Source organism: Scyliorhinus canicula, chromosome 2 (assembly GCF_902713615.1).
Source record: "Scyliorhinus canicula chromosome 2, sScyCan1.1, whole genome shotgun sequence".
NCBI lineage: Eukaryota > Metazoa > Chordata > Chondrichthyes > Carcharhiniformes > Scyliorhinidae > Scyliorhinus > Scyliorhinus canicula.
The window spans coordinates 120,359,337-120,380,127 of record NC_052147.1 but is presented as its reverse complement, the minus strand read 5'-3'; the positions used below and the strand labels follow the sequence as shown (position 1 = coordinate 120,380,127).

The following is a 20,791-nucleotide window of genomic DNA, read 5'->3' as shown; positions in this document are numbered from 1 at the left end:
TAAAAGCTAACATTCAATTTGCCTTTTTAATTATATGCTGTACCTGCATACAGACTTTCTATGATTCATGAACAAAGACGCACAAATCCCTTTACCCAATCTGCTTTCCATTTTGATAATAATTTGACTTTCTATTTTTTGGCCAAAATGAATAACTTCACACGTATCTACATTGAACTCCATCTGCCAAATTTTGGCCCAGTCTCCTAGCTTATCTATCTCCGTCTGTAAATTTTTTATCTCCTCTCACTGCCTGTTTTCCACCTATTTTAGTATCAACCACAAATTTTGCTATGTCCCTGTTTGCAGATTAGTTGTATAGATTGTAAACAGTTGAGGTCCATGGACTGACCCCTGGGGCACCCCACTAGTTACTGTTCGCCAGGCCCAGAGAAGGACCCAGTTAACCTGACCCTCTGCTTTCTGTCAGTCAGCCAATCCTCAATCCAATCTAATACTCTACCCCCAACACCCTGCTATCTCACCTTCTGGATCAGCCTTTTATGTGGTATCTTGTCAAATGCCTTCTGGAAGTCTAGATATATCACATCCACAGGTTCCCCATTATCCACTTTGCTGCTTACACCCTCAAAGAACTCCAAGCAAATTTGTCAAGAATTACTTCCCCTTCATAAAACCATGCTGACAATGGTGGATTTAGCTTTGTTTTTCCAAGTGTTCAGTCATCTCCTCCTTAATGATTAATTCCAGCAACTTCCCCACTACAGAGGGCAAGCTAACCCGTCTATAGTTTCCTATTTTTTGCCTCTCTCCCTTTTTGAATAGGGGCATCATATTAGCCTGTTTCCAATCCACCGGGACCCTTCCAGAATCCAGGGAATTCTGAAATATCATAACTAATGCATCCACTATCTCTGCTGCCACCTCCTTTAATACCCTAGGGTGAAGGCCATCAGGTCCCGGAGACTTATCTGCCATTAATCCCAATGTTTATTCAATACTGTCTCTCTAGTGATGGTTATTGCACCAAGTTCCTCTACATTAACTGTAGATTCATGAAATTTTCATTCTCGTCTACCACGAAGACAGAGGCAAAATCAGGTTGGCCTGTTGCTCCTCCCCATCAGAACAGTTCCTGTTTTGGAGGAAACGTATAATGGTTGATTTGTACCCTACAGTTCCTTTCAGTCTGTGTGGTCAAGGAACACAAAGAAACTGATGACATGAAGCAGTATTTTTCAAACATTTTTTCCCGGAACCCACTCTTATCAACCGGCTGACCGTCAGGATCCACACTGGCCGACCTTCGCGATACTCACATTTGCTTACCTTTAATGCAAAAACCTTTTGGTCCTCAGGATCTCACTCCAATCAAGGTCACAGGAGGAGAGGGCAATGCGCATATTGGGTGCAGAGTTCAGCCAATCCTTTTGTGCCATCTTCATCTTTGTGAGAACAGAAAATCCAACCTCAAACATGTAGGTAGTTGTGAAGGGCAATAGCAACAACATGCTTGTTTTACTCAGCACTGGACACTCCTGGGAGGTGCTACTCTAGAATGCTGACAGCCTGATGAACATTTGGTGTGTTTTTAAAGTGCTGTCACAGACCATGTACAGCAGTTTAGTCTTTTCATTTGGAGTCTGTTGTAAGTTAATAACTGACTGTGGGGTCTTAACCGCAAAATAAATTTTTCACCCAAAACTTCTTGTTCAAAATCTGAAACTTCTTTCATTCACAAACACTTCCCTACATGTAACCACGGGGGCTTTGCATCCTTATTTGCATTGGCACAATTAACAAAGCCATATTCATGAAATCATCTTTATACTGCTTTGTTCCCAAGTTAAGTTTCTTCTTTATAGACTGTTCACCACATACCCTAGAGCTCTGTACACAGATAACACTAGCACTGCTCTGTCCTGCCATGGACTCTCCTGGGCAATTCCCTCCAGCAGATTCAGAAGTGAGATCCTGTTCAGTAGGTACACTGCCTGCATGAGACTTTGGCCATCTCTTCCTTGTAAGAAAATGATGCATCTTCACAGTCCTCTTGCCTTCCTTGCTAGCATATAGAAAATGGAAGAAGCTCTCCTCCTTGATTACGCACTAAAAGAACGTGCATACAAGGCACTTGATATCAAGTGTATGTGCAGGATGCACTGACCTGCTTACAGCTGCCACTTATGATCGGAAGACTGCACACAGCCTTATTTTGTTCTCGTTTTAAAGCCGATAGCAGCTGCCATCCTCAATTTAAATGCCGGCGTGATGATATGCCTGTACATAATTCTGTATGTACTTAGCAATGCGACCTCCAACCAGCTGGTGGTGATCGAGATCTATCACATGACTCACATGATACCCACCAGTTGGTAGTGAGACATACAAGTAGATAGTCGCACTTAAGAGTAGTTCCAGGAGAATTCACTGAATTCATTTAGTAGCAATCATCTGTATAGTAGTTCCTTAGTTAGCTTTTCCCCGTGTTTATTCATAAATCATCTTTATAGTTGAACTATATGTTCTGTGTACATCATTACAATGGTTACAGCACAGAACACAACATGGTACCAGGAGTGCAGAACAGATAGAGCGAAATAGGCTGAAGAACGAAAAGAGAAGATTCTTCTGCTGACATGGTGAACTACAGCCATCTATGACTCAACGCGATAAAGAATGCTGAAGTTAGAGATGGGAGGTTTGAAGGCATCCCACCAGCTTCAAGTCTTGAGTAACGTAGATGAAAATTGGCGTGTTTCAAAGCGGCAATTTAGACTCTATGTTGCAGCCTTTGGCCTGCAGGCACAGCCTGACGAGAGGCATATTGCGATGCTGCTCATGGTAGCAGGTCCTCAAGCAATAGAAATATACAATATCTTCACCTTCAACAGCAAAGAGAAAAGCAGGAGCTACGATGAAGTGGCAAAGTACTTCAATCGTCATTGCTCTCTGAAAAGAAATGAAACATTTGAACATTACATATTTCGTACGCGAACCCAAAAAGCAGGCAAATCTTTTGATAGCTTTGTAACCGACTTGCATCTGTTGGCGCAGTCGTGTAATTTCAGTACTCTGAAGTCATTGATAATCCGCAACCATATAGTGTTTGGGATATCAAATGAGAAAGTACGTGAGTGATTATTATAGGAAGAACACCTGAAATTAGAAAATGCTACCAAGATCTGCCATGTGTTTGGACCCGGGCCCTCGGGAGGCCATATTCAGGGTGTCGGACCAGCCGAGATTGGAAACGGGCGCAGAGGCAGATGTTGTAGCCTTCGCCGCATTGATCGCCCGAATGCGGATCCTGTTAGGGTGGATATCAACCTCTGCACCCTGTGCCCTGGGGAGGGGGGGGGGGGGGGGGGGTGCTTCTGGAATTCTTGATGCTTGAAAAGGTTAAATTTAAATTTGAACTGAGGAGAAGGATGGAGGGGTTCTACAGTTCATGGGAGTTATTCATTATGCACTTTTGAAATTGGATCGCATCGAACATTAGGGGGATTGGGGGTTGGGGGGAGAAGGACTGTATGTGTTAATGGTAACTATGGGTGATTCCTGATTCCTTTTTGTCATTTGTTTAAGTTAACATGTGGGCTAATGTTTGGGGGTTTGGTGGGAGGATGAGGTCGTTGTTATTGACAAGGGGATTGACATTAAATTCGTTACTGATTATTGTTTATTGTCGGGTGTAAATTTGGGAGAAAATGTGAAAAAGGAGGAGAATTTAAAAATATTTTTAAAAAAAGATCGGCCATGTGAGTGAGCTGGCTGCACAGCAGATCAGTGCGCACAACATGGAAACATTTGGCGGCAATCTAGAAGAAGACGCCAGCGCCATCACCACTGTGACGCTGTTTGATAAAAATGTGGTCTGTGTGGGTGGCCATTTTAAATAGCCAACCGGGTCCGCCATCTTGTGCCAGCAATGCGGCAATTGTCATGGGCCATATCTAGCATTTGGGAAAGTATGTTCCAAGTGTGGCCGTACAAATCATTTGGCGAAGCAATGTTTTTTCTATCCTACAGTGGACCAAACAGGGTCTGTCAACACAATTGATGAAATGCTGCTTGAAGAAGTTTTTCATTGATCTGACTTCAACCACAGACACGATGAGTCCGAAGATGAAAAGTGAGGAAGACGTACTGACCAGTTGTGACAATAGTGACGATGAAGCTGATACCATCGAAGGTAGATGGACAATTCCAGTGATGTTGAATGAAACATTGATAAAACGCAAGCTTGACACAGGAGCAAGGGCCAACCTCCTCAGTCTGTCTGATTTGCACGGGCTGTGGGTTAAACCGAAAGTCGGCAATCAAACATGACTGCTGAAAGTCGACTGTGGGAATGAGATTGAGACGCTGGATGTATATGAATTTGAAGCATGGGTACATAAAAAAAGTCACATCATATCATTTTTCATTGTGAAACACAAGTCCATCATTGTGGCGGATGTGTGTGAGGCTCTGAACCTAGTTAAGCGGCTGTACATTCCAGTCAGCGCTGCGACAGAGGATCACTGTGACTGGCAACGAGATATAATAGCACTGTTATCCGATGAGATACATGCAAAAGTTAAAGTGGAGGATGACAAACCTTTTGCAGAGACGGAAGAGCCAAAGGGAATTCCAGACTTCTGCTTAATAGTCTTCAGAAATGTGAATTTGTGCAGTAACATGATACAGGAGCATGATGAGCACATATTAAAGCATCTATAAGATGTGAAGGTTAAATGTTTAGAGCTTGAACAGCCAATGAGCTTCACTCTGGAGTTTAAGTTTGAGCCAAATGAGTATTTCACAAATGATGTAGTCACAAAAGTCTAGCAGCTAGAGTCACGGCCGAATGAGTTCGACTTTCTATTTTGTGACAAACCTGAAATCACGGGATGCTCAGGATGCCAGATCGACTGGAAGAAAGGAAAAAATGTCACACTGAAAACCATTAAAACAAAGCAGAACCATAAGAGTCAGGGTACTCGTAAAACAGTTACAAAAACTGTAGCAACTCCTTCTTCTTATGACTCCTTCTTCACTTTCTTCAATCTTCCTGAAGTTCCACAGCATGAAGTGTTAAATGAAAGTTCTTCAGCAAGGCTCGCTGCTGGCTTTGAAATCAGTCGCCTCCTGCGTGAACATATAATTCCATGTACAATGTCGTACTTTATAGGATCAGCTATTGCAGATGATAGTGACTCCGATGATGATTACTACGATGATATTTATGAAGACCATGAGTGCAAGTGGAAAGTAGAGACTCAGATAGTGAACTAGATGAGGACGACTATGAAATGCTATTGAAGTGGTTTGGCGGGAGTGATGAGGTGACTACAAGGGACGCCCAGTCTGCGCAACACAATGATAGGTGTTAAGTGTGAAAACTCTAACATGGCATACGCAGAGGCTGAAAGTTGGATTGCAGTAGCACACACATCAGATGACAGCAACTCAACTGTGAACAGACTGATAACTGAAGAAATAATTCCCATTCAGGAGAAACTGGCTCCAGAGGCATATGGTGAATCATCTGATGCCCAAGAAATGGTTCCTGCAGCAGACTCCCCAACACTCGAGGCCACTCCAGCCAGAGATGTGCGCGAAGAGCAGATATGTACATCTGCTTGCAGTTCTACAACAAAAGACCAAACATATATCATCCTATCAGATAAAGATTGGCTCTTCAGCAAAAGACAGACCATACATTGTTATATCAAGAGAGGATGAGCCACCAATTGGGGCTCAAAAACAAGATGAAGGAGCAGAACCCAGCGTTGGGGACATTGATCCAACCCAGACACCAGAGTGCGAGACTTTGCAGACTGCTCCTGCAGTTACAGACTTGACTGCGACCACACAATCATCCAAAAGTATACCGACACTGGACGTTTCACCAGGTGATGGGCACGCAACTCAGCGTGTGGACACAGCCATGGATCAACCAAAACTCATTGGTCCAGCTAAGGCTCCGACAACAGAGATGGTGGCAGAAGAGCAAGGGCCTGCCTGCACAATAAACGATCCACAAGAAAATAGTCCTATGGCACAGTCCAGCGGCATGACGGGTGCCCTTAAAGCAAAAAAGAAAAAGAAGTGTCATCAAAAGATCCCTCCTATGAAAAGGAAGTAGAAAAGGAAAGTGGAGGATACTGTGGGTCACACCCGCGGTATTGAAAAGGAAGATATTGATAATAAGACCAATAAGCCAGAATGTATACGATGATGCAGCAAGAAGCATCGTGGTAGAAAATTTAAAAAACTGGTCACACAAGACCAGCAAGAAAACCGGTCTCCCAGACGCATGGTTTCAAAAGGCCAAACAAGCTGATAGTACCCAAACGACCTGCCAGAAAAACAGTATTCCAGAAGTTAAAGAGACATCGACCAGCTGATAACATATCATGTTATATGAAGCACAGGTGCATCTGTATGTATGACATGTGTAAAATGATAGTACAGATCATGTTTTGTAAGAAGCAGTTATGCTGGAGTATAAATGTTAACATCTCCAGAGAAAGGGGAATGTAGTGATATGCCTGTACACAATTCTGTATGTAGTTACCAATGTGACCTCCAACCAATTTGTGGCGACAGAGATCTATCACATAACTCAATCGTCTGTATGGTAGTTCTTTAGTTATCTTTTCCACGTGTTTCTTAATAAATCATCTTTATAGTTAAACAACTAGATGCTCTGTGTACATCATTACAATGGTTACAACACAGAACACAACAGCTGGTAGTAGGGGTTGAGTATAATGGGGATTGTGATGATATGCATCACTGTAAATACACAAGGGGTTAATGTAAATACACTACGACTAAGTAAACACTAGAGGGAGCACCAGAGACATCATGACATGCAGACATACAGCTAATGAACACATAGAATAGGACACGACCAATGGGCAGTGAAGACACCCAGAGGTGACACTACCACAAGGGGGCATTACACAACCCATAAAAAAGGATAGGGCACACATGCTCTGTCTCTTTCCACAGACAAACATCTAGAGAGTACATCAGGGTTGATCAGAAGCATCACACGCAGCACGTGGCTTAGAGCAGACTGGTTTAGTTAGGCTTGAGTTACTACAGTTAGATTAGCAAGAGAGTCAAACTCATTTTAGAACTGTGTTAATAGTTCAATAAACATATTGAACTCATTACAAAGTCTGGACCTTCCTTTGTCAAAGCATACATCAAGGAAGTAACTTACGCTACAGGAAGAAGCATAACACAACATGGATCACCGTGGAAATGCTGCTCCCGATTGCTCCACGACTTGCACTTTGAAAAACCCTGATATAGAGGAGCAAGGTGAACCCACATTTTACAAATGCTGTGTTACTGCATCAATTAACTCTCATGAAAAGTATCAGTGTTTCAAATTTCAAAGTTGGCTAATTCCCCCTCACTCACTTCTAAGTCTGTTTTCCCATACACTTCTGACTATTCTGACCTTTTAGGTCGAAATTTGGTGGGTTAACCAAGTTAATCAAGTAGTATTCAAGTAACAATCGAGGCAACAGCAGATAAGAATGCCTCTCTGTCCCCCCTCCAGTGGATAGCAAAGTGAGAACACCTAATAAAAAGAAAAATTGCAAAATGAGCATCATAGGTACTTTAGCACATTTGATCCAAAATGCTCGTCACACTTAATTGCGTGAGAAGACAGCGTTGAAAGAACAAAACGGATTTGCTTCCAATTCTACTTGGGAGGAGGCGAGCAATACTTGAAAAAGTTCTGCAACGTGATTTCAAGGTGGTGCGCGTAAAATGGAATTGCGGAAAGCGGGTTGGGCTGGGCTGCTGTTTGATGTTGAATGAGAGGAGGCATATGAAGTTGGTTGGTTTTGTTTGAAGCCACTGGGACTTGTCTGCCCACCCCCCCCCCCCCCCCCCGGCTGACTTCACCAGTTGCTGTGTATGTGTGTGGATAGATCACTGCGCGCTCTCCCAGGGGAGAGACAGGGAGCAAGCCCCCATTGCCATTAGGCTGAGTGTGAGGAGGAAGGAGGCAGTGTTTGCTGAGAGTGGAACAGGGCGGATCAGCTTTCTGCATTCAGGCTGCCCCGTAGCCAGAGCTGTGGGACTGAGCAGTTTTAGCAGCTAAAAAAAAGGAAGGAGTGGAGGGATACCACTCAGCAAGTCTGTGTGTGTTGGCCATTGCTTCCGCCCAGATGATTTTTTTCTCTCTCCTGTCGATCGGGTTGGGAGAGGGGGGGAAATAAAATGGAGTGAGCGGAGGATGGAGAGTGGGAAGCGGAGCTGGAGCCGAGCAGTGGCGGCGGCGCCCAGGAGGAGCCACTGAAGCCCCCGGGGGAGAGTAGCCGCAGCCGGGGCTTGAGCAGCAGCAGCGGCAGCACCCCCGCCCCGCCAGGCGGGCGGGCGGGGGAGTCTCGCCGGGCGCACGGGCCGCCTGGGCTTTAATGCCAGCGGCGCCCCCGCCCCCGCTCCCTCCCCGATGTGAATCTTCAAAGCTGCGGCCGAGCGGCTGCCCGCGCTCCGGGGAAGGAGCCGCCACAACATGAAGATGCTGCTGATGCTGCTGAGGGTTCACTTGGCGATGATCGGAAGCCGCTGAAAGATGAGCGAGGAGGCGAACCCGACCGAGTAAGAAATCAATGAAGCGCTGAAGGGGCAATAGCCCCCCCCCCGTCCGCAAGATCTGCATTCTCCCCCGCACACCCCCGATCTGTATTCCCCCCCTCCCCCAGATATGCAATCTCCTCCAGATCTGCATTCCCCCCTCCTCATCTGCATTTCCCCCCTCCTCCATAGATCTGCATTCACCCCCCCCCCCAGTCCAGATCTGGCGTTCACCCCCCCCCCCCCCCCATCTGTCAATCTCTTCTCCACCCCCCCCCCCCCCCAGTCCAGGCATTCTCTTCCCCCCCCCCCCCTCAGATCTCGCATTCTCCCCCCCCCCCAGATCTCGCATTCTCCCCCCCCCCCCCCACCCCCTCTCCATCTGATCTGGGGGCATTCTCTCCGCCCCCCCCCCCCCAGATCTGTCATTCTCCGCCCCTCACAGATCTGGCATTCTCCTCTCCCCCCCCCCCCCCCCCAGATCTGTCAATCTCTTCTCCACCCCCCCCCCCCCCCCAGTTCAGGCATTCTCCCCCCTCAGATCTCGCATTCTCTTTCCCCCCCCCCCCCCAAGATCTCGCATTCTCCCCACCCCTCCCCCCAGATCTGGCATTCTCCCCCACACCCCCTCTCCATCTTATCTGGGGGCATTCTCCCCCCCCCCCCCCAGATCTGTCATTCTCCGCCCCTCACAGATCTGGCATTCTCCTCTCTCCCCCCCCCCTCCAGATCTGCCATTCTCCACCCCCCCCCCAAGATCGGCCATTCTCCCCACCCCCCCCAGATCTAGCATTTTCCCTCTTCCCCACCCCCAGATCTGGCATTCTCTTCCCCCCCCCCCCCAAAAGATCTGGCGTTCCCCCCCCCCCCCCCCCCAGATCTAGCATTTTCTCTCTTCCCCACCCCCAGATCTGGCATTCTCTCTCCCACCCCCCCAGATCTGGCATTCTCTTCCCCCACCCCCCCATCTGACATTCTCCGCTCCTCACAGATCTGGCATTCTCTCTCTCCCCCCCCCCCCCCCCCCCCCCCCCCCAGATCTGGCATTCTGCCCCCTCCCCCTCACAGATCTGGCATTCTCTTCCCCCCGCCAGATCTGGCATTCTCCTCTTCATATGCATTCTCCTCCCCCCCCCCCACAAGATCTGCATTCTCCTCCCGCCTCCAGCTCTGAATTTCCCCCCCCCAGATCTGCATTCTCCCCCCCAAGATCTGCACTCTTTCCCCCCCAGATCTGCATTCTTCCCCCCATCTGCATCCCCCCCCCAGATCTGCATTTTCTCCCCCCCGATCTACATTCTCCCCCCCCCAGATCTACATTCTCCCCCCCCCAGATCTACATTCTCCCCCCCGATCTACATTCTCCCCCCCCCCCCAGATCTGCATTCTGCCCCCCCCCCAGATCTGTCCCCCCGCCCAAGCTCTGCATTCTCTCCCTCCCCCACATCTGCATTTCCCCCCCCATCTGCATTTCTGCACCCCCCCCAGCTCTATTCCACCCCCCCCCCCCAATCTGAATTCCCCCCCCATCTGAATTTTCCCCCCTGGTCCGCATTGTCCAACCCCCTTCAATCTGCATTCTGCCCCTCCACTCTTTCTGCGTTGCCCTCCGGCTTTGCCAGCGCTGCCCTTATCCGCTCTTCCTGCGCTGCCCTTATCCACTCTTCCTGCGCTGCCCTTATCCGCTCTTCCTGTGCTGCCCTTCCCCGCTCTTCCTGTGCTGCCCTTCCCCGCTCTTCCTGTGCTGCCCTTCCCGGCTCTTCCCGCGCTGCCCTTCCCGGCTCTTCCCGCGCTGCCCTTCCCGGCTCTTCCCGCGCTGCCCTTCCCGGCTCTTCCCGTGCTGCCCTTCCCGGCTCTTCCAGTGCTGCCCTTCCAGGCTCTTCCCGCGCTGCTCTTCCTGCACTGCCCTTCCCGGCTCTTCCTGCGCTGCCCTTCCCGGCTCTTCCTGCGCTGCCCTTCCCCGCGCTTCCTGCGCCGGACCCCCCCCACTCATTATGCGGTGCCCTGCCTGCACCATCCCCCACTCTGCATGCGTTGCACCCAGCTCTAAGCGTGCCACGCTACCGCCTGCTCATCCTCTGCCACCCACCCCCCACAGCCTTTGGACCCTCGCCCTCCCCCCTCATGCCTTCTCGGGGACCCGCGCCCTAGCTGACGCCACCTCGGTGTCCCTCGCCATTCAAAGCCCTCCCGGCCCGAGGCGAAATCTGGGAGGGCGAGGGTCCCTGAGGCAGGGTTCCTCACCCCTCTCGCCCAACCCGGCACCTGGGGCCCACACCACCACCCCCATCCCCCAGACCATGCCTTACAGAATGTTGCCCCTTTCGCCCTCCCCAACCCCGCCTCATGGAGTTGTCCCCCTCATCTTCCCAACCCTTGCCCTCCGTTCTCCCCCCGTGTTACCCCTGACCCCAATCTCAATGCCTCGCTATACTCTGTTCTCACTGATGTTGGGTTGTACTCCGATTCTCTCTTTGCACACTTAGTGAGCTTAAAAAAGATACAATAATTTACAGACTATAGGATATGTTTTGTTGTGGATGAAAGACACATTTATTTCTGTAATGATATATTAAAGATGTGTATATTCAAATCTCGCTACCTACAGGTATAATTTGTATATGCTGGTGTATATGGTCAATACCAGTATTTATTCATGTTTCTATCATGTATATATCCACCTGCATGTCATCATAACAAGACCCACCTAAAACAGAAACATTTTGGATGTTTGGTTTTGCTTTTAGTTTATTTCAATTTTAGAGGTTTGACGGGGATTCTTTTGTCTTTTGAAGCGTCTGTCAGCCAGGCTGGCTGGCTGAGCGCGGCTGCTGCACCCCCAGGGCGGGCGGGTGGGGGCGACTGCTGCACCCGCTGGGCGGGTGGGGGTGGCTGCTGCACCCCCAGGGCGGGCGGGGGCGACTGCTGCACCCGCAGGGCGGGTGGGGGTGGCTGCTGCACCCCCAGGGCGGGCGGGCAGGTGGGGGCGACTGCTGCACCCGCAGGGCGGGTGGGGGCAGCTGCTGCACCCGCAGGGCGGGTGGGGGTGGCTGCTGCACCCCCAGGGCGGGCGGGCGGGTGGGGGCGACTGCTGCACCTGCAGGGCGGGTGGGGGTGGCTGCTGCACCAGCAGGACGGGCGGGTGGGGGTGGCTGCTGCACCCCCAGGACGTGGGGGTGGGGGCGGCTGCTGCACCCCCAGGGTTGGCGTGTGGAGGCGGCTGCTGCACCCCCAGGGTGGGCGTGTTGGGGCGGCAGGTGCACCCCCAGGACGGGCGGCTGCTGCACCACTGTCGTGCAACAGCTTGCACGACACCCTGGGGCGGGATCGGGTACTGCTACCCAGGGCAGGTGGGTACTGTGCCTTAGGGTGGGTACTGCATTCCGGGGCAGGCAGGACCAGGAACTGTACCCTGGGGTGAGCGCGGCATGTACTGCACCTCAGGGCAACTGGGGCGGGAGCGGGTACTGCACCCTGGGGAAGGCATGGACTGCGCCCCAAGGTGGGTACTGCAGCTCGAGGCAGGTACTGCAGCCTGGAGTGAGCAGGGGTGGGTACTGCATCCCTGAGCGGGCAGGGTGAGGTACTGTACCCTGGGTTGAGCGGCGACATGTACTGCACCTCAGGGCAACTGGGGGAGGGCGAAAGTGGGTACTACACCCCAGGCGAGTAGGGATGGGTACTGCACCCCGGGATGGGTACTGCACCCCGAGATGAGTACTGCACCCCAGGGTGCCCACTGCACCCTCGGGCAGACGGACGGGGGCGGGTCCGCACCCCAAGGCGGGCGTGAGGGCGGGTACTGGAATCCCGTGGTGTGACGATCCTCCTGGGGACAGTGTGCTGCTGGTTTGTGGGAGTGGGTCAGGCCTGCAGCCCCTTCCCGGACTCGGGGGGGCGGGTGGGCGTGAATTGCACAAACCGGTGAGTGATGTTTGGTGACGGTTTTACATAAATTACTTTATCTAGTTTACTCAATGAAATTTCCTCACTGCAATAACTGACCCGCCAATGCTTATTAATCATTTCATTTGAATACCATATGTGCATTCATTAAAATAAATCCCCAGATCAATAAGCATCTGTAGTCCCCAAAGCCAGGGCCGGGATTGCTGCAGTTATTCCATGTCAGACCTTCTGAAACTGCAGCTGCAAATGTTGCTTTGCAGCCACTCACAAAAATGTTCGCTTGGGAGGTGTGGCCGTCACATGATCAACCCATTCATAAAATACCTGGTGTCCATTCACAGCGCCTGCAAACACTCAGCTTGCACAGAACTTGCTGGCAGACATTCTACTGTTTTTGTAACAAACTAACAGCAAAGTTATCTGTAACTTTAGATGTACGAATGGGTCTCGGAGAGTGCAGCAGTACCTCACTTTGACCTGTTCTTTGGCAACCAAAGTAAACAAGGTTTCAGTTTACAAAGTTTTGCTTTGTGATCCATTTGCAAATGGTGAAGCTGCAGTGATGTGAAATTGTGAGCATCGTGTCGCCTTTAACATGCATTACTCATTTATTACAGATTTGTTTTAGACAATCTGCATCTTGCGAATGTGTTGCAGGTGATTTTATTCAAATTATCCTCATAGTAAAGTGTCGCCAACCTAATGCAAATATTTGGGAATCTACTTGTGTGTTAGCCTGCTTTTCCTCTTCGCATCTCTCCACCGCGCCCTCCGGAAGTTTAAATTTCCATAACCCTGGATTCCTTTGGCCAATTTTAGTGCTTAGCTAACCTGGCTCAATGTATAGAATAAGAGCACAATGTGGGCCTCTGTGCTATCAATGACTCAGCAACAAAGTGAGGGTGATGCATTTATCCAGCAAGCTGTTGTTCATTTATGTATTTATACTTGTGCATTAGTGCAGTTGTTTCAGTGTTTTACAGCTGAACTGCCAAGAGTTTTCAGTGGATCGTTTGAATGACACATTCATGTTTTTTGCATCATGCCTGTTTAAAATTCACAGTACAGTTATAAGTTCAGTTCTTGCAAAGATTTTGGGAGATGATAGTTGAAGCTGGTAGGTAGGTGGTGGTCATGGTGATAGCAATCTGAGTGTGCATTCACCCTATAAGCCCAGCATCATGAACCAATTTGTGTTTGAACTGGTGATCTAGTTATAATGTAAATAGTCTGAAAGTAAGCAAGGAGCTTTGTGGTCATGTTAGTCCACTTCACTTCTGCACCTGATGCCTGGGGCCCAAACTTAACATGCTCAAAGCCCATTCACAAACATGGTTAAAACCTGATTTGTGCACTGCATAAAACCTATTGCACGAATGCATAGCAAAATATATAAATTAAGATGATTACACAACGTTAAAACTTGGTTTTCGTAGTTTGTTTCTTTTTCGACATGGATTGTACAATATAATGGACTGAACAGTGGAATGCTGATCAGCAAAAAAAAATCAAATTAAATACTTAATTAGAAATATGCACTATAACTCTAATATAGCGAAATTAGCTGGCGTGCTAACATTTACTCGACTGCCTCACCTTTTTTGCTCATAGAACTTGTTTTTTGAAAAGATATTTTATTCCAAACACGAGCAATAACATCAACTCTACATCCAAACAATGTATATAGTTTGTACATTTTCCTCCCCCCCCCCACCCCCGATGAACAGTTCCTCACATATTGCCATGAATGGCCTGCACCATACCTCAAAGCCCTCTTCCGACCCCCTAAAGGCAAATTTGATCTTCTCTGACCAGAGCAACTCGTGTATATCTCCCAGCAAAGCCACGGCTGCCGGTGGTGTAACCAACCTCCAATTCAAAAAATTCTGTCGCCAGGCAGTCGGAGAGATGATGTACACAACATCGACCCCCTTCCCCTTCAGCAGCTCTGGCACTTCTGACACACCAAAGATCGCCACCATAGGGTCTGGCTTCACCTTAACCCCTACAAACCTCAATAGGGTCACAAATACCACCTCCCACTAGCTCTCCAACCCCTTGCATCCCCAGGACATGTGGGCATGATTTGCCAGCCCCCACCCACACTTCTTGCATTCTTTAGTTACCCCAGAAAGAACCCACTCATCTGAGCCCGAGTCATGAGGGCCATGAAACTCATTCTTGCACAGGAGGAGGTTGAGTTCACTCATTGCATCTCCTCACACCAGATCCTCATCCTATTTCCCTCCCCAACTCTTCCTCCAACTTCCGCTTGATCCTTTTCACTAATGTCTTGCCCTGCTCTCCCACCCACCCATGCATGTTCCCAATCCTGCCCGTATCCAAGAGCAATATTTTCTCCAGTAGCGTGTACAGTACTCTTGTATTTGGGGAAATGAAGGCAACTCCTTTCGCGCAAAGTCCCGCACCTGCCAGTATCTGAGCTCTCTCCCCCTTGTTACCTCAAATCCAATCCCTCCTCTAGTTCCTCCAGCCCCTCAAACATCCCCTCCGAGAACACATCCCTGACCTGCTCCAACCCGCCCTCACTCCACTGTCTATACATAATAATAATAATAATCATTATCAATAGTGTCACAAGTAGGCTTACATTAACACTGCAATCAAGTTACTGTGAAACTCCCCTAGTTGCCACAGCCCGGCGCGTGTTCGGATACACCGAGGGAGAATTCAGAATGTCCGATTTACCAAACAGCACGTCTTTCTGGACTTGTGGGAGGAAACCGGAGGAAACCCACGCAGAAACGGGAGAACATGCAGACTCTGCACAGACAGTGACCCAAGCTGGGAATCGAACTCAGGACCCTGGTGCTGTGAAGCAACAGTGCTAACCAGTGCGCTATAGCGCCACCCCCCTCCCATGCTTAAACCTGCGATTCACACACAGGTCAGCACCTACATGTGGCCCAATTTAAAGTGCCTCCTCAACTGATTCCAGATCTTATTTTAAAATATTTTAATTAAAGTTTGCATTTTTACACCGTACACCAAAGAAAACAAAATGAATGAGACGGTAACAATTTGCATGTCCCTTTTCGGCAACCCCCCTGCCCCTACTTCCCCTCGTCAGCTATTTCTGGGTCTTATCCTGGGCCCTTTCTTTCACCGTAGGTGGTTTGTTTGGTGTTTGTCTTTTTCTTGTGGTTTTGTGTTGTGCCCTCTGATCCCCATGTTGGTCTCTCTCTGGGCTCCACCTTGGTGTTTCCCCCGGTTTCTCCCCACTAATTGCCACCCCACCGCCGTTCTATCAGTCGTTGGCTCGAACAGGTCTTGGAACAGGCTGATGAATGGCTTTGTGGAAGCCCTCTTCAGACCCTCAGATGGTGTATTTGATCTTTTCCAGGTGGAGAAATTCCGAGAGGTCTGCCAGCCGGTCTGCAGCTGTGGGTGGTGTAGATCCCCAGCTCAGCTGGATTCCCCAGCGGGCAATGAGGGATGCAAAGGCCAGGGTGTCAACCTTCTTCCCCATGTGTAGCTCTGGCTGGTCCGATATCCTGAGGACCACCACTCTCTGGCATGGCTCCACCCTCACTCCCACAACCTTGGACATTGCCTCGAAGAAGGCTGTCCAAAACCCAACAAGTCTGGGGCATGTCCAGCACATGTGGGTGTGGTTCGCTGGGCCTCCCGAGCACCGTTCACATTTGTCCTCCACCTCCAGGATGAACCTGCTTATTTGGGTTCTTGTCAGGTGTGCTCTGTGCACCACTTTGAGCTGCATGAGGCTCAGCCTTGCAGAGGAGGAGGTGGCGTTGGCCCTGTTCAGTGCTTCGCTGCAGAGCCCCCCCTACTTTCATCCCTAACTCTTCCTCCCATATCTCCCTTATTCCGTCCAGGGTGGAGCGTGTCCTTTCTAAAAATCGTCCATATATGTGCCTGCATTCCACTTTTCCAGACTATTCGCATCGCATCCAGTAGCTCCTCCAACATTGTGTGTGTCTCTCGGGGCCCAGGGTACCTCGGCATCTCCTTACGGAGAAGGTTTTTGATTTGCAAATGCTAAACAACTGGCTTGTAATACAGAACAATGCCAACAGCGCCGGTTCTATTCCCGTACCAGCCTCCCCGAACAGGTGCCGGAATGTGGCAACTCGGGGCTTTTCACAGTAACTTTGTTGAAGCTTACTTGTGACAATAAGCTATTATTATTATTATTTCCTGTCTGTTCGGTAGTTCCTGTCTGATTCCAGATCTTAAGACCATAACACATAGGAGTGGAAGTAAGGCCATTCGGCCCATCGTCCACTCCGCCATTCAATCATGGCTGATGGGCATTTCAACTCCACCTACCAGCATTCTCCCCGTAGCCCTTAATTCCTCGCGACATCAAGAATTTATCTATCTCTGCCTTGAAGCCATTTAGCGTCCCGGCCTCCACTGCACTCCGCGGCAATGAATTCCACAGGCCCACCACTCTCTGGCTGAAGAAATGTCTCCGCATTTCTGTTCTGAATTTACCCCCTCTAATTCTAAGGCTGTGCCCACGGGTCCTCGTCTCCTCGCCTAACGGAAACAGTTTCTTTGCGTCCACCCTTTCTAAGCCATGTATTATCTTGTAAGTTTCTATTAGATCTCCCCTTAACCTTCTAAACTCCAATGAATACAATCCCAGGATCCTCAGCCGTTCATCATATGTTAGACCCGCCATTCCAGGGATCATCCGTGTGAATCTCCGCTGGACACGCTCCAGTGCCAGTATGTCCTTCCTGAGATGTGGGGCCCAAAACTGGACACAGTACTCCAAATGGGGCCTAACCAGAGCCTTATAAAGGCTCAGTAGCACATCGCTGCTTTTATATTCCAACCCTCTTGATATAAATGACAACATTGCATTCGCTTTCTTAATCACAGATTCAACCTGCATGTTTACCTTTAGGGAATCTTCGACTAGCACTCCCAGATCCCTTTGTACTTTGGCATTATGAATTTTCTCACCGTTTAGAAAGTAGTCTATGCTTGGATTCTTTTTTCCAAAGTGCAAGACCTCACATTTTCTCACGTTGAATTGCATCAGCCATTTCCTGCACCACTCTCCCAAACTGTCTAGATCCTTCTGCAGCCTCCCCAATTCCTCAGCACTACCTGCCTGACCACCTAACTTCGTATCATCGGCAAACTTCGCTAGAATGCCCCCAGTCCCTTCATCCAGATCATTAATATATATGGTGAACAGCTGCGGCCCCAACACTGAACCCTGTGGGACACCGCTGGTCACCGGCTGCCATTCCGAAAAAGAACCTTTTATCCCAACTCTCTGCCTTCTGTCAGACAGCCAATCCTCAACCCATGCCAGTAGCTCACCTCGAACACCATGGGCCCTCACCTTACTCAGCAGCCTCCTGTGTGGCACCTTATCAAAGGCCTTTTGGAAATCCAGATAGACCACATCCACTGGGTTTCCCTGGTCTAACCTACTTGTCACCTCCTCAAAGAATTCTAACAGGTTCGTCAGGCACGACCTCCCCTTACTAAATCCATGTTGACTTGTTCTAATCCAACCCTGCTCTTCCAAGAATTTAGAAATCTCATCCTTAACGATCGATTCTAGAATTTTACCAACAACCGAGGTTAGGCTAATTGGCCTATAATTTTCCATCTTTTGTCTTGATCCTTTCTTGAACAAGGGGGTTACAACAGCGATCTTCCAATCGTCCGGGACTTTCCCTGACTCCAGTGATTTTTGAAAGATCTCAACCAACGCTTCCGCTATTTCTTCAGCCACCTCCCTCAGAACTCTAGGGTGTAGCCCATCGGGGCCAGGAGATTTGTCAATTTTAGGACCTTTTAGCTTTTTTAGCACCATCTCTTTTGTAATGGCAACCATACTCAACTCAGCCCCCTGACCCTCTGTAATTTTTGGGATATTACTCATGTCTTCCACTGTGAAGACAGACGCAAAGTACTTATTAAGTTCTCCAGCCATTTCCTCGTCTCCCATCACTAGCCTTCCGGAATCAGTTTGAATTGGCCCAATGTCTACTTTGGCCTGTCGTTTGTTTCTTATGTATTGAAAGAAACTTTTACTATCATTTCTTATATTCTTAATAGTTGACTCCCCGCATACGTCCTCCGAGCCAGCACTCTCCCTCCACCATCGCCTCACCGTCTCCACATTCGCTGCCCAAAATAATGCATCAGTTTCAGGAGTGCCAACCACCCCCTCCCTGCCTCTGTCTTTGCAACAGAGCCCTCTTCACCCTCGGCACCTTTCCAGCCCACACAAATTCCTAGACTAGCACATCCATCGTCCGGAAAAAGGCTTTAGGGAGCAAAATCGGGATGAACTGAAACATAAAGAGAAACCGTGGCAGCATGTTCACCTTCACCACCTGCACCCTCCCCATCAATGGCAAGTGCAGCGTATCCCACTAAGATCCCCCTTGACCACCTCCACCAACCCTGTCAGGTCACATGCAACTTCTGACATCGGAACATAAACGATACGAGCATGAGTAAGCCACATCGTCCCTCAATAAAATCATAGAATCATAGAACTTACAGTGCAGAAGGAGGCCGTTCGGCCCATCGAGTGAAGCCACAGCGCTAACCACTGTGCTGCATCATGGCTGACCTTTGAACTCACTTCCGGTTTTCTGCCTGACTCCTCACAAGGCTCCAAAAACCTATCAATCTCAGCCTTGAATGTACTCCAGGGCAGCAAATCCACAGCCACCTGAAGTAGAGAATTCCAAAGATTAGCAAATTCCTCCACATCCCAGTCTGAAATGATTGACCCCTTATCCTGACAGCGTTCTGTGTTCTAGATTCTCCACAAGCAGCCTGTCTACTCTGTCTACCCGGTCGAGCCCCTTCTGAAATTTCAATGAATTTCTAAACTCCCGAGAATGTAAGCCAATCTACTTGACCCCTCAGCCCATTAATCCTTTTTTTAATGCTAAATCAGTCCCGAAATCAGTTCCTGACTGCTATTCAAACATTAGAGTTCAACATGGAAGTTTCAAATTTGTTACTTAGATATGGCATGTAACTTCATATTATTAAACTATGAGAAACAAGTGTATTTTAAACTCTTGAGTAACTGCACTCTTGCATTGAAGTGAAATTAGTCGAAAATGTCTATGAGTAAGTGCGCAGGAAGATAACATGGGGAATGGTGAAAATAGACTCAGTAACTATCACTGTAGTTGCCAATCACTCGAGTAAATCTATTACGTCTTATAATGTTGAATGGCTGGTCGGATATTTACGTTTGTAAAGTTGTGAAACGAGATATTTTCAAGTTAATTGTGCAAGCTTCAGAGTTTCATATTACACACTTAGCACCTCATGCTTGAACACAACATAATTTTATCTTAGATTTCCAGATCAGTTTGAAATGGGGTGGTATTTTCATGCACCAAGCATATATACTGTTTCAGCTCAAAATATTGCGTTCACACACCTCTCCTCAGATACCAGCTGTTAGGAACTCGAAACAAATGGTTCAAAACCACTTCCCCTGATACCAAATGAATGTGCTCAAATGTTGCAAAGGATATCCGCTTTGAGATACCATCTGTGAGCTCTTAGTTTGGAGATTAACTTTTCTATGAATGTACTGGATATATTGAAGGCTCTGACAGTTCACAGCTACTTGAACTTTAGACAGAAATCTTTTCAGTAATTTTCTTATTAAAAGGGAGTTTAAAAACTAAATGTAATAGATACATTCCTGCGTAGTCCTGACAGATTTTTGCTTTTTAAATATTAATCTCAAAATTCTGAAGTGCAATACAATTAAAACATGCTTACGAAATTCTGATCATGCTGAGACCACTATAAGTTGCTAACAGAAAATGTGTCTCATTGAGACACGTATATTTAATGCCATTCACTTAAACAGGAATGGTTCTCGCATGACTCATGCTCACAAATAACTCTCAACTTGCTATTTACAAAGATGTTACCAGTTTGGGTTTTGTAAATCAGTTCCTAGGAGCCAGCCCTTTGGCCTGTTTGCTGTGTCTTTTGCCAATGTTGGATTCACAGGCAGCCTCAATCCACATTCCGCCCAATTGCAGTTCCTATTTTAAAATTTAATTCACAACCACCAGTGCTGACATTGTATTATGTGTAGCACTTTAGTTTGTGTTTAAGTAGTCTATAATAGTATAATGGTATACAGTTTGTCAAGAAATTGTAGGTAGCATGCTTCCTCAGGAGCTTTAAGTTGCACTCTTAACGTAAAAGCAAAACTTAAGTCGTAGAATTCAGGAACCTCTGACTAAAGAATGGTAATTTTCCTTTAAATACACACATACATGACTGTTCTAAAATGGGCTGATAAAAAAAAATGTTTACAGGA

At 48.2% G+C, this 20,791-nt stretch overlaps 1 protein-coding gene across 2 annotated transcripts in view; it reads left to right on the top strand.

The window, feature by feature from the left end:
• Positions 1 to 7,895: 7,895 nt before the first annotated feature.
• The window catches only part of spred1 (sprouty related EVH1 domain containing 1), a 104,932-nt gene continuing 92,036 nt past the window's right edge, over positions 7,896 to 20,791 (top strand). The window contains exon 1 of one of the 2 annotated variants that reach the window (XM_038785850.1): positions 7,896 to 8,580. In XM_038785850.1, the coding sequence (XP_038641778.1) occupies positions 8,555 to 8,580 (26 nt within the window). In that variant the 5' untranslated portion in view covers positions 7,896 to 8,554. The remainder of the gene's footprint in view (positions 8,581 to 20,791) is intronic. The other variant, XM_038785843.1, reaches the window with a different exon arrangement.